The 13265-nt window shown below is 41.3% G+C and overlaps 1 protein-coding gene across 4 annotated transcripts in view; it reads right to left on the reverse strand.

The window, feature by feature from the left end:
• Window positions 1-3324: 3324 nt before the first annotated feature.
• Window positions 3325-13265, reverse strand: part of FOXN2 (forkhead box N2) — a 30544-nt gene continuing 20603 nt past the window's right edge. For 2 of the 4 annotated variants that reach the window (XM_086879001.1, XM_086879002.1), the window contains exons 4-6: window positions 10755-10816; window positions 7641-7709; window positions 3325-7185 (exon numbers count right to left, since the gene is read on the reverse strand). In XM_086879001.1, coding sequence (XP_086735127.1) covers window positions 6677-7185; window positions 7641-7709; window positions 10755-10816 — 640 coding nt within the window. In that variant the 3' untranslated portion in view covers window positions 3325-6676. Of the gene's footprint in view, window positions 7186-7640; window positions 7710-10754; window positions 10820-13265 lie in introns of all 4 variants that reach the window. The other 2 variants (XM_086878999.1, XM_086879000.1) reach the window with 1 other exon arrangement.

Consider the following 13265-nt stretch of genomic DNA (forward strand, 5'->3'; position numbering starts at 1 on the left):
GATAAATAAAACAGCACCACTACAAGGAGCATTTGTGAAGTTGGGCACCAACAAGTAGGGATTAACCAGCACACTGGAAATAATGAACCTTGACAGATCTAGGGTTAAATACTTTAAAATTAGATCCTGCTGAAAGCTGAATCTTGTTGCTTAGCAACGGCCGCATGGGATGCTGCTGTCACTCAGAGGATGCTTCTCTGGGGAGCTCACATCACGCTCACAGAAAATGGGCTGTGATTGGGGCAAGGTGACATCATATTTTAAGGTAGCAGCCAACACGATTGCACTCGAGTTAATACCCAGGCATTTAAGGAAACATCTTCTCTTTTGGAATGGCTCAGCTCTGCCCACACCTCACCTGACCCAGGGCCTGCACAGAACAGCGGGACGTGTCGGCCAGCACATCACAGCCAAACTCAACAGGTGGAGTTTTCATCTTTTAAATTACGCACAGCCAAAAGAAAAGCAAAATGCCTGCTATTTGTGGAGGCCTGACTGTATTCAGAGCATGAAAATCTCCAGCAGCAGTTCAGAAAACATGCGTAAAGCCAGTGAGAGAGAATAAAATGTACCCTTACTGAAAATAACCAAAAATTCAGTGCGCTGAGCTAATTTTAGCACTTGTAACAACTGGGAATCTACTGGATTTTAGTAAGGAACCAAGAAACCATGTTAATTAATTTATTTTTTTTTAAGAAGCCCTTGTAGCACAAGAACTGTTTTTCAAAGCAATGCTATATTAAGGTTCATACAGGCACCTACAGAGATTTTTTTCTGAACACCTGCCTGGCAACTCTAAAGCACATAAGCACATCAGAGCATCTGAGGTTAGTCTGACAGGAACCATCCTGCATTTATAAGTAGGAAAATACCCAGATTCTGAACTGCTATCAGCACCTCTGGAATGGATATAGAAATTGGGTATTCAATCCAACCTAGTACCCTGCCCATTAGGGACTGAGAGTCAAGATATCAGGGAAATGCAGATTATGGAAACCAGCCTAAAAGCAACACTCAGGTACACGTACCTAGATTTAGGACACTGGATGTCCTTCTCTGAACGTTGAAAGAGCACAGACAGGTCCTTCTTTTTTTATTTTGGGCAGGCTGTGCCAAAAAATTGCTCCCAGTGAGCAAGAAGGTCACCAGGAAGGATCACAAAAATCATGACAGATCTTATTAAATCAACTTCCAGGTCATGAACTACCAAATTTCCTGCTGACTTGGGCCTCACCATTTGGCAGTGATGGAGAACAAAGATAGGGACATATTAGTTGATAATAGGATTAGTCAACTGCATGTGAGCAGGTGGAGGCCATGGAGTCAAGAGTGCTGAAAAAGCAGGGAAATATTAAGGCCAGTTTCCAAAAAAAAAGCACTCCAGCAGAGTGCTTTTCACACTTCTCATGCACATGCCACCAGGCTGACTTCAGTCTGGAACTGAGGTACAGAAAAGTGGTTAAGAGGAATGAAGATCATGTCTTCCAAACGGAAAACAAATAATTCTGGTTTGTTTAACGAGTCAAGAGTCTAAGGAGGGAAATTATTGCTTTTGTACTGATGCAATAGGAAAATAAACACACCGCTGTTTAACGAAGGACTGTTTAAACGAACCCTGGCAGAGGGTAGGTAGTAATTTTATGTTAGCTCTGAGGAGTTTACAACAGTAAGAGCAGGAAGCTTTCAGGAGAGCCTTCTGGAGTAAAGGGGAGAAAAAAATCCTGACTGATCTGAAGACTGAAAATTTAAGCAGAGGTGATATTGCTTCACCTTCCCAGATGCAAGCACGAACCTCATGGGTGAAAACAGGGAAGATTTTTATGGCTAATTATGCTAGGAAAGTTCACAGTAACAGCATTGCTGGGCTACTGTGTAATTATCTCTAAGCCACATGTATTCATTCAGACTACTCAAAATAAGAACACTTACAGGTACCTGTAACCTCAAAACCTGTGAAAGAATAACCACAGCCCATGTCAAATTTAGACAACCATTTTTTCCAAATATATCTAACCTATTAGGTATTTCTTCAACAACTGTCCTTAAAATACAGCTGGTCTAAGTGCATAATTGCTTCAGTTAATGCTTTATTTTGAGAGTTGTGGTGCCATACAGAGGATAATTTCCAGTAAAGTCATAACAGAGGAAAACACTCTTGGGAAATTTAACAACGAGCTCAAGGTTCTCAAAATAATATAGTGAATAACAATTAGAAAGGTATCATTAACATGATACATAGCTGTGATTTTGTCCAAACTAATTAGAGCAGTTGTTCTCTTACTAATCCATTAAGATGAACACTAAATCAAATATATTAAGTGCACATACATTCTGTGATGTGCGATTTAAATTTTGTTAGATATGGAAATAAAACAAGTCTTTGTTAACATCTACTGTTATCACTTGAAGTATTGAGAAAGTTGTATTATTATCAGATCCTAGAGAGCAAGCTTAACTCAGCAATACCAGTGGGTTAAACAAATAAAAACACAAGAGATGGACCAAAGTCTGCTTTTAATAGAGATAAACATCATGTCACAAATTGGTTTCCTCCTGTGGTGCTTCTGCCACTCAGGCACTGGAGGGGCACACACCACGTGTGTGGATTTGAGAGAAAAGCTGGCCCATGAGCAGCAAGCTGTGGTATAAACTGGGATGGGGACTGTTATTCCTGCTAGTAAGAGGGTTTATTCCCACCCATGTGCTTTCCATAAGGCCTTCTGTATAAAGAACCAACAGACATCATAAATCATTATGTAGAGAAAGTAAACACTGAACAAAAAATCCCCAAACAAGACCTATGCTGCTTTATCCAGGGACTCATTTTTAAGATTACCTGTCCTGTACTAGGCTGTTGATCCTTGAGTCTCATCCAAGCAACGTGGCCACAGTGATACAGGCACGGAACAGTAAATAATCACAGATGTTTCATCAGCAGAAGATTCAAGTTATTTCTGTTTTAACAAGTGCTTTGCACAGGAGGGCAGAGGATAGGCAGTAGTCTTTCAGCAATTTCCAAGATGTCAAAACATTCCTTAGGTTCCAGGTTAAAGGGTGAAAACCTTGGCTTTAATTAGATGCTCTTCAAACATTAGGGACGAGCAATGGATGAATGTGACTGCAAGCAAATCCTGCTATGGACTGATAGGTATTTCACAGATGACTTCCACATGCATGCAAACATCTTAACCAACTCACAATGAATCACACATTGGGCTTTTTACACTAGTCCAGTCTCGTGGAAGAAGTTTAAATGGGAAGAGGAATATTCAGCACCATCTGAGACCAGAGCCAGGGTCTGCAGACAAAGAGAGAACACAGCGCTTTCTGTTTGCAATGCTGTTTATTTTAGAAAAGCCCCTTTGATCATCTGAATGAAAAATGTGGGCAGAAAAGTCACAAATGTTATAAAACAAAGTTTATTCTGCAATATTTCGTCATAATGAATTGCATCTCTTTGGTAAAAATAAAATTTATAAACATTTTAATTAACAGAGATTAGCATACAAAAAACTAAACTTTTGTAAATCGTCTTTAAAACGGGAGAAGGACTAAACCAGAGGAAAGAGGGTTAGAATTGGTCACCTACTGGCAAAATTATTCTAAACAAACCCAAGGACATTGCTTATGCTACATTAGAAACAAGCTAACGGGAATGGTTTAAAAACAACTCTGGTTCATTTGATCAGAATGCATTCTTACAATTCACTTTTAAATAAATAATAGTTACAATGAATTGGCAATTATAAAATGTTTTATATCACTATATGGCAGTAACATAATACTTTTAATTATGCACTTTTTAGTTTGAAGAAATGTACATTTATAAAACAGACTTGATAATGGCACTGGCAGTTAGGTGTGAAGAATGTGCTTTAAGATAAAATAGCAGGTGCAACATTTAAAATATTCTACCTTTCCTTTTTCAATAAATAGTTTGACCACACCATTATTATCGTGTATGAGTATACTTTGCTTTAATTAAAGCTTGTACTTTTCAGGCTGATGAAAAGTTGCAAACCAGACAACTTCCATTATACAGCTGGATTTAAAAATGTTTGATGTGACTTCTGCAGATAAGTGATTTAGGATTGGAATCTGAAAAGCCAATGTAGGTTTGTACAGTAATCACATCAGATTTACCCTGAACAGAGCAACCTCCCATGAACACAGGTCTCATACACTTCTTCACTGCATTTAAAGAACTGAATGTGGCTCATTAATACTTTTCTTGCCAAAATGTATCCAAGTCAACCATTGGCATCAACATTTTACATATGTCACTAAAAAAACCCAAAGCCCAACAATCAAAATAACTTTTAATTATACTCCATTTATACTATATACACCAGGGTCTCTAACTGAGGTGGCAAACAAACCCGAACCCAACAGATATGTAAGAGAAAGGAAGGGCAGTTCTTCTCCCACTGCCAGGACAGGAGTTCCACAACTGAGCTGTCGGCCTTTGCTGCCAAACGTGCGGGCAGAGGCCTGGGACAATGCAGTGGGACAGGGCAGGGGGACAGCTCATCTGCCTTCCCCTTTGGAAGCAGAGAGGGAAGACAGCAAAGCAGGAAGAGCAGGAAGAGCACGGCCCCGCCACACCGCACTGTCTCAGGAAAGGCTGTGACTGCTCCCCCCCTTCCACAATTCCAGTGCTCCCAGCTAGAAGGATGGATGGCATGCAGCTTTCACTGCTAACTGCTGACAAGTACCTGGCTCTCACTGGTGATTAAATGCATTGCTAACATCCCAATCCTTCAAATATGCTGAAGTCATTGTCACCAACTTCAGGGTTAACAGCAACACAGCCACACTCCCAGTCAGTATTAAGCTCTGCAAATTTTATCTGAGGCTAAAATAATTCAGAACCAAAGCAAACCATGGAGCTGACTATCAACACAGCTTCCAAAATACCTGGACCTTGAGCCAGCTCTCACTGGAAGCTACAGAAAGCTGCAATCGCTTCAGCAGGAGCCTGGCAGCACCCCTCTTCAACAGTACCAAAGTGACATCACGGCACTGAGCAAAACTTCAGGCTGCTCACAGTATTTCTGTGTATCTGAGAGGTCTAGATGTATCTATCTCCTTTTCACATTGACACAAGCTCTGCCCTTCGCAGTCTTCCATGAGAGTTCAAAAGCAACCCATGAGCAAGAAGAAGCAGTTCCACCAAGCATTCACATCTTCAGCTCCTGAAATCCTAAGAACCACTGCATTGGTACTTGATTTTCCTTTAAATGGCAAGTTTTACCCCTACTACCCATCAGTAACACATCCAATATCAGATCCAATTGGCTAATGCAGCACTTATGATAGCCAGAACAGACACACGGCTGCACACACGTTGCCCTGTTACAGGTGTAGGCTAACAGGTGCCCACACAAAGCAGGAATGAAGCAGAGTATTTTCCTTCCCTTTCAAGAAATAAAACAAATCATTCTTAAAACTGAATTGGAAAAAGAAAAAAAAAAAGCCACAAAAAAACCCCAAAAAACAACTTTTTTTTTCTCTCCTAGTGTTTGTGCTTTAAATTCCAAAACACAAAGAACCTCAAATATTTCAGGCTTGATCCAACAGCCATTGAGTCAGCAGGAGCACCACCGTTGTCTTCAAGAGGCACTGGGATGGGCCCTCAGAGCAACAGACCTTCAGCAGCATGGCTGTGTTTGCATTGGAAGTAGACAGTTTAGGATAGGATTCATGAAGAGACTGACAAATAAGAAAAAAAAAAAAAAAAAGAAAAAAAAAGGGCAAAAAACCCACACTAGTCTAAGAAAGGCATTCAAATAGCCAGGAAAATACTCCCTTAGGGAAAGGTTAACTTTTGGCTGAATCCAGCACTGTTTTCAACAGTGGACATTGGTTTCTTAAGTGGCTCTGCTCCTAATTTTCACCCAGCTTGCCCAACACCTGGTGGAAGCAGTAGCTTCTCGTTGGTGAGAGTGTTTATGGCACATCATGCTACCTTTCAGCAACAGGAAAGATGACCTTGGATAGCTGTATACAATTCTGCAACATACTTAAGGCATCCTTGTATGCACAGTACTGTTAAAACCCACTCCAACAGAACTGCTTACCCATTTCTGAACAGAAAATTTAAAAAATAAAAAAAAAAAAAAGGCATCATCTACAGGAAGATGTAAGTAATCACACTGATTTTAAAAGAAAAATAGGGATAAAGTTCAACATACCACAAAAAACACTTTCTGGCTGAAGGATGTTTAGGAACTATAAAGAGATTCTCTTATTGCAAAATGAATTTGAATCCTTTACATGGAAGTCAGAGCCCTTAGACAGAACAAAATTCACCTCTGCAGATGGGGCCAGCAGAGGTGTAAATATGATCCACAGTGTGCATCTGAACAAACATCTCTGAAAAAAAATAGTCAACTATTGTAAAGAAAAAAAAAATAATTAAAAGGTGATCATTAAGAAGTATGGTTTTGGGTTTTCACAAGTCATGCATATCTTCTAATTTGAGAAGATTAAATATTTTCTTTTTAGATGGTGATTTAAAAATAAATGGCTAAAGTATAGTTTGCGCCAAAAAATAAAAAAAAAAAAAAGCAGTGAGTCCTCTTATGGCTTTGATCTCCCTTGTGAAGGGTAAAAGTAGAAGAGTATTGCCACAATTAAAAAAAATATATGTATATATTCAACACTGACAAACATATTATTTTTTCCTTTGCTTGTGACAGTGGGTCTTTGCAGTACTTATTAAGGAACTCAAGCACGTTTGGATGCCAGCAAGGTGGAGCAGAGACCCTGCCGCTTCCTTCAGCTCCTCGTCGATCTCCTGACACAGCTCCTCGAGTACTTTCTTGCTGGGCTGACTTTCCTTAGAGGTATCTACACAGGGTTGGGATGCATAGCCACTGTCTCCGAGAGGATCGTCTTCATAGTCCCCGTCTGTGTCCACCTCGCTGTGAAACCCCTCGCTGCCGTCGTGGCTGGTCTTGGAGATGAACTCGTACACCTCGTCCAGGGAGGACAGGGAGGACACGCTGGACCTGGAGGCGCAGCGCTGGGAGCCCATGCTGCTGGCACTGTAGTTGTGATCCTCGCTGGGATCGATGTTGGTGGCCGCGGAATCGTTCTCCTGCAGGTTTATGGAGCTGGGAGGATTGAATGCGCTGCCGTAGCTCCTCTTCTTGGGTGTCTTCAGAGGCTGAGGTTTCTCACCTGTGAAAAACAAGACGTGTCAGCAGGCAAACGCCCCGGCGAGATCGCCTGCACCACGAGCACGCTGGGCCTGGCTGGCTGCAAGGGAAACCAAATTCCAGCATTTAAAGTCACAAAGTGCCCGTTTACTGTCACCCCCAGAGGACAACAGTCACCACCCAATCTCAGCTAAGAGCTAGAGGAATACAGAAGTAGCCAAGAAACTCTTCTTACTATCTAGAACAGAGAGGGACAGAACTTTGCAAAAAAAAATATCAAAATTAACTGGGGAAAGAAAAGAAAGTCTGCTTCTAGTAAAACTCTTGCAATGCTAGCTGAAAGAATAATTAAACCCAAATTACTTCTTGACTACTTTTACTGTTTGGAAACTAGACCATACTTGTTTCCTGAAATTTTATGAAGTATTTAGTTACTGAGTAGAGAAGGAAAACAAGAGTAAAGTGGCTTATGCTTACAGTCCAGCATCCCTTGTTGAATGGAAGTATTTAACAGCATCATTGCCGTAGCAGCATCAATATCAGATTCTGTGAAGCAGAAGCAGCAAAATGTTAGAACATAGGTACGCCTGACAAGATGAGGTCTCTACAATATACAAAGAATACGTACATATGTGTATATTTATATACATATATATATATTTGCCTGTACTGGCCTACAACAAAAAGCAAGGGTGGGGGGAATGTAAAAATTCAGACAAAAGCATGACCCTTGTACAGCCCAATACTGTTCCAGATCAGGCTCATACCTTAACTATGACATTCAAAGGCTGAGATCTCACGTTGCACTCTCTGAAGCCAAGACTCAGTGACACAATTAGACGTTCATGTGACAATGCTGTTGCTATACTTAACAAGTGCCTTTTGTTTGTACCAGTTGGGAGAGAAAGATTAGACACATGGCACAGCAAAGCACCTCGGCACTCCATGCCCTGGCTGTGGGAACGTGCAGGGCTGAGAGCAGCCGTGCCCATTAACGCAGCACTAATTCAGCACACCTCCCTCCTCCAGCAGAATTTTCCACACTAGTAAGTCCAACGGAAGAAATTGAGACTACGCAGGGGGAAAGGGCACCGAACTGCTCAATCTAGAAAGCAGGGAGATCTAAATAATAAATAGGCACATAGGAAAGGTTGAGGTGAACTGTGGCACTGTCAGCTGCAGTGAGAAGCACTGCTGCAAAATGCCACCCTTTGCAGAGTAGATTGCTTACATTTCTGAAAGGCACCTTGAGGATAGCAGGGCAGAGAGTGACATTTCTAACCACAGCAAGGTGAAAGGGAAATGAAACAAGCACGCCTTTCCCACTCATTTCAGGACATGCCCATGCCCTTTAAAGAAGAGGAAATCCAATCCATTCTTTGGCTCACTTCTGCAATGGATGATGAATACTCCTTATACAGGACAGAAATATGTACGGTGGACTAAACAGGCAGAACAGGAGCAAAGAGACAGGGAGCTCTCACAAGAGCCTGGGTGTCTGAGAGCAGAAGCTCACATCTGAGGTGTAGGTAGGTATGTACATATGTATGAGCAGTGCGTGGAGAACAGGGCTGGAAGGCACCAGCAGCAAGCAGAACAGGCTCTCAGTTCTGCTGAACTGGAATTATGGGGGGGAACTGTTGAAGTAAAACATCAGCAACGTCATTTTTGGTGGCATTTGTTTTCTTCCCCACATTACACGCATTAACTGTGTAACTGAATTTAAGGGGAGAGTAGTATTGGGAGGGGGGACTGCAGAGTTATCAGCCTGGCTTCCTTGTCTTTATAATTCTCCCTAACTTCATTCCTGGTCAAGCAGAAATTTGAAGAACATGACACATTAGGAATGTTGTACCAACATGGGAAGGGGACTGAGCTGCGTTTCCAACACAGGTTATAAAACATACACATTTCACCCCCTTGTTTTCCATGCCTTTAATTTTAAATCCAGCATACTTTAGGCTCTACCCCCTTGTACTCATGCAATTACTTTTTTTTTCCTTCTGCTTTGGCTTTCTTTGGCAGAAACAGAGCCCCTGAATTCATAGGTTATATGCACCCAACTGACAAAAAGAAGTAGTAAAATAAAGCATGAAGAATTACTTTGCTCCACTAGTGCAATCAGGAAGTGAAATATTCCCATTCCTTACTTGCTATCCCAGACATTTTATTTTATCATCTAATGTTGGTATATAAGCACCACCTTGTAAAAATGACAAGCAATCAGAGGTACTAATGCAATGCAGGATTACTACCCACAAAGAATATTTCTGTACCTTAATACTCCCAAAGAATGAGGAGAGGCACTTCTGCAGTGGCTTCTTAGCAGTGCTCTGTGTCACTGATAATGTGCTTTGGCTACATTTGTGATTGCTCTTCTCAACAGTGCAGTATTTCCCAAATTTGCACTTCTCCAGCAGAATGGCTGTGGAAACGCCTTACTACAAGGAATTCTGCTCATCTGCACAAGAGCTGCCCTATGGGACCCCAGGAACATGGATGACTTGCCTCTAATGCCAGAGAAATGCTGGACAGGCTCCCCCACATGCAGAAACTAAGTGATACCATATACCCGTCATTATTTTGGCACCTCTGGTGTAGCTAAATGGAAGAGGCAACCTCCAAACCTGTCACAAGACACACCAGCAAAATCCTTAGGAGGGGAGGGATTTCTTGTGTTCTCCAACAAGCCCTGAGAATCCCAGATCCAGCAGCCCTGCAGCAGCCAGCCAGCCAAGGGATGTTTCCTTGCCACCCAGACGCCACCACAGATCCTCCATCAGGGTGGTGCATGGTGACCATCACCTGTGGGCCAGGCAGCTGCTTGGCCTCCAAAAAGCTTTGGCTTTGCTGCATAACCAAAGCTGCTGGTTTGTGGCCAAAAACCAAAAGCAACCTTCTCATCTCTAAGCCTACTGAGCCTGCAAAATCAGGGAGCTGGGTGTCTGCTCAGGTCCCACTTGGGCGGTGCCTTTCGCTATCCTGCTGAAAGAGCTGGAACAACACTCTTCTGCAACACATTTTGTTAGATTCAACCCTTTAATAATTGAGTACTGTTCACTTTTCAGCGCTTAAAACACAAAATTATTATTATTTTTGTCTAGGACAAGCCTAATTAAGCTTTATTAGCAAGGTGCAAGAGCTGTGCTCAACTGGCTCCTACAAAAGAAATGCTGCAACCCCTGGTGCACCTTCTAGCTCCCTCTTGGTACCACAAGTTTTATACACTAACATTTGCTACCTTTGGTTCTCAGTTCTTGGTCTCCAATAAAACTGATAAAGAGATATGCAGCTTTCAGATTCATTTTCTACTGAACTATTAAGTAGGTCATACTTGGGAGTGATGCATGTGCTGAATATTTTGCTGCCAGAACAAGACGGCCCAGATTACACCTTGAAATTCACCTCACGGATTTAAAATTAATAATACGAGTAGCTAATATAACACACGTGCATTGTACTACATCTGGGCTTTTTTGTCATCTAGCAGACCCTTCAGAGCAGGGACAGAGACAACATCTGCAGCTGGGCTGCACTCCATACTTGTGACCAAAACCAGGGGAGGAGAGTGAAAGGAAATTCCAAGTTTACCTTTGAGAGATCGGCTGTGATTCTGCTGAAGGACTGAAGTCAGGTAGTGAGGAGATGACGACCTACTGAAAAAGAAATTTAACAGCTCAAAGCCAAGCCCTGATCAGGCATATGATTTGTACAAAGCACAGCAGACAATATTATGCTCATAGAAGGCTAAAAACAAAACCAACCCTATTCATCCCAGGAAGGCAAGCAATTTCTGCTGCCCTCAGTAGATGGCTCAGCACTGGTTTCTAGTTTGTGTAGCACTATTTAAGCCATCACCAGCATTTGGAAAACACCTCCAAATACACACACTAAGCAAAAATCTTGTCAGCAAGAGTCAGACTTCTACAGACTTTCTATACCTGCCTAAAGGCTGGATTTTAAACAAAGAGATGTATGGGAACTGACAACGGTCAAATAAAAGAGTTTTAGGCTTCAGGCATTAGCTTGAGCCTGTGTGAAATTAAGTCACACAACTTTCTCACTCTGGCCTGAGAAATCATAAAGAGGATTCCAAACAGTCCTTAGAGAAGGAAAACAACCTTTGCAGGTGTTGTTTGTTGCCTTGTTGTTTACTTGCAAGAAACAGTCAAGGGGTGTTCCCAAATGTCCAGTGATGCTGATGTGTTGGTTTCATGACCAATGAGAGTTTAACCTTTCTGGACCTTCTTATAGAACTGTCTATAAAAGAAAATCTGGAAGAATAAAACTTGCTCTCTTGTGCAACCCAGCTAGAGAGTCTATGTTGTTACTTTTGCCATTTCTACTACAGTGTGACAGATATATATATTTTTACTACATAAAACCTACACATGAACAAAACATTAGCTCATACAGGGATGCTAAGAGGACAGGTAAGGACCAGTTGTGATTATCTGCTTTTCCAAACAGTGGTGGGCAATTACCAAAACCAAAAAGTAATAGTCAAAGGACTGTGGAAGAGAAAAACTAAAGAAAAACAAAACAAATCAAGAATGCTGATTTTAAAGTTGACGCTATCCAGGGTGGTTTTTCATAATCAGACCCGCTTTGCATCAGACAAAGAACCCTTAAATCCCTTACAAAATAAAGGGCAAGTTAAAGCTTTTGCATGTTTGGTTTTTTCCTGCTACACACCCAGCCCTAATTACTCAGTTTATTGTAAATGTATTAGTGAGCAGTTAGAAGTAACTACAACAGAAAATAGTACACACTATTAAAATTGCATGAAATGTAGCAATGTACATCTTTTATAGTGCTGCTGGAACAATCTAAAGGGTGATGTCAGAATTTTCAAGCCCAACCTGCAAGAGAAACCTCAGTTGAATGGGAAAAATGTGCAAAACTAGGCTTCACTGTCTGGTATCTTTTCTTGTGGCAGCCACGGAGTGCAAAGGGAAGAGATCCAAAAATGGGTGGGAAAAAAAAAAAAAGAAAAATAAAGGAAAGTAATGGTCTAACCCAAATTGGCTGTCTTTGCAGCCCTCAGATCCATTGTACAAAGAGACGCTAAACATCATCATCCTTTTATCTAAGCTCAGATCCTTCAAAAGTCATGTCCACATGGAGCTCCCCCAAAGTAATTAATGGCTGGTATTGATTAAGACAAGCCATGCATAAGGTATGAGCAAGTTGAGGACTGTGGCTGTCCCCAGGGCTGTAATTCATGTAGCACTGGAACCTGAATGCAGCCAGGGGCTTCACAACGACTTGTTGAACAAGCTGTGGAGAAATAAAATGCATCAGGGATGCCAATCATTTATGATAATACAAATGTCAGTGTCACTAGACAAAGATTACAGTTTTGGAAAGCTTCTGCTCAAAGCAACAGCTTAAATTTTATTTTAAAATCACACTGAATGATAGGCATATTCCCCACAAACACATGGTAAAATAATCATGAATACCAGTCTTCCCACAGGGAAACTCGGAGACTGTCACAGCTGAATTTTAGGATCACTCTGAAGATAAATTTGGACAGTATTTCAGACTCTCTCCAGCTGAACCTCTGGGCTTCCTCTCTCTCTACAAGGCAGATCCTTGGGGGCCCTTCCCCAAAACTGGGCCAGAATTTAAATCAAATCTAAGCATGGAAGGGGAAAAAAAATAAATCTGCTTTTCTGTGTGTGATGGAAAGTCACATAAACGTTTTTTATTATTGAAAGAAAATAAACCAGCTTTAATTAGAGAGCAGTTTGGTATCTTAATATGTTGTTTCTTATTTTCTTGTACTCATAAATACAAGCACTGCAAAACCCTTCCCGTGTTGAAGTCAGTGGGAATTTTGCCATGTGGCTTCATTAGATCCAGGATTTCCTTGTAATTGTTGGCAAGTGTGACTAGTCCTTCAGTAAAGGGAAAAAAAAAAAGTTACCAAAAACAACAGCTTCAAATTGAAATCCTGATCTTCCAAGTACTTAAGCATGCAGATGAAATGTCTCCCTCCTCACACCTAATGTTGGTATGGTGCATTTATCCATGCTAAGTAAACCACACTTAACACAGCTTTAGCTGCACTGATCTTGGAGACCCTGGAGATTTTAA

The sequence above is a fragment of the Cyanistes caeruleus genome, chromosome 2 (genome assembly GCF_971803275.1).
Source record: "Cyanistes caeruleus chromosome 2, bCyaCae1.hap1.1, whole genome shotgun sequence".
NCBI lineage: Eukaryota > Metazoa > Chordata > Aves > Passeriformes > Paridae > Cyanistes > Cyanistes caeruleus.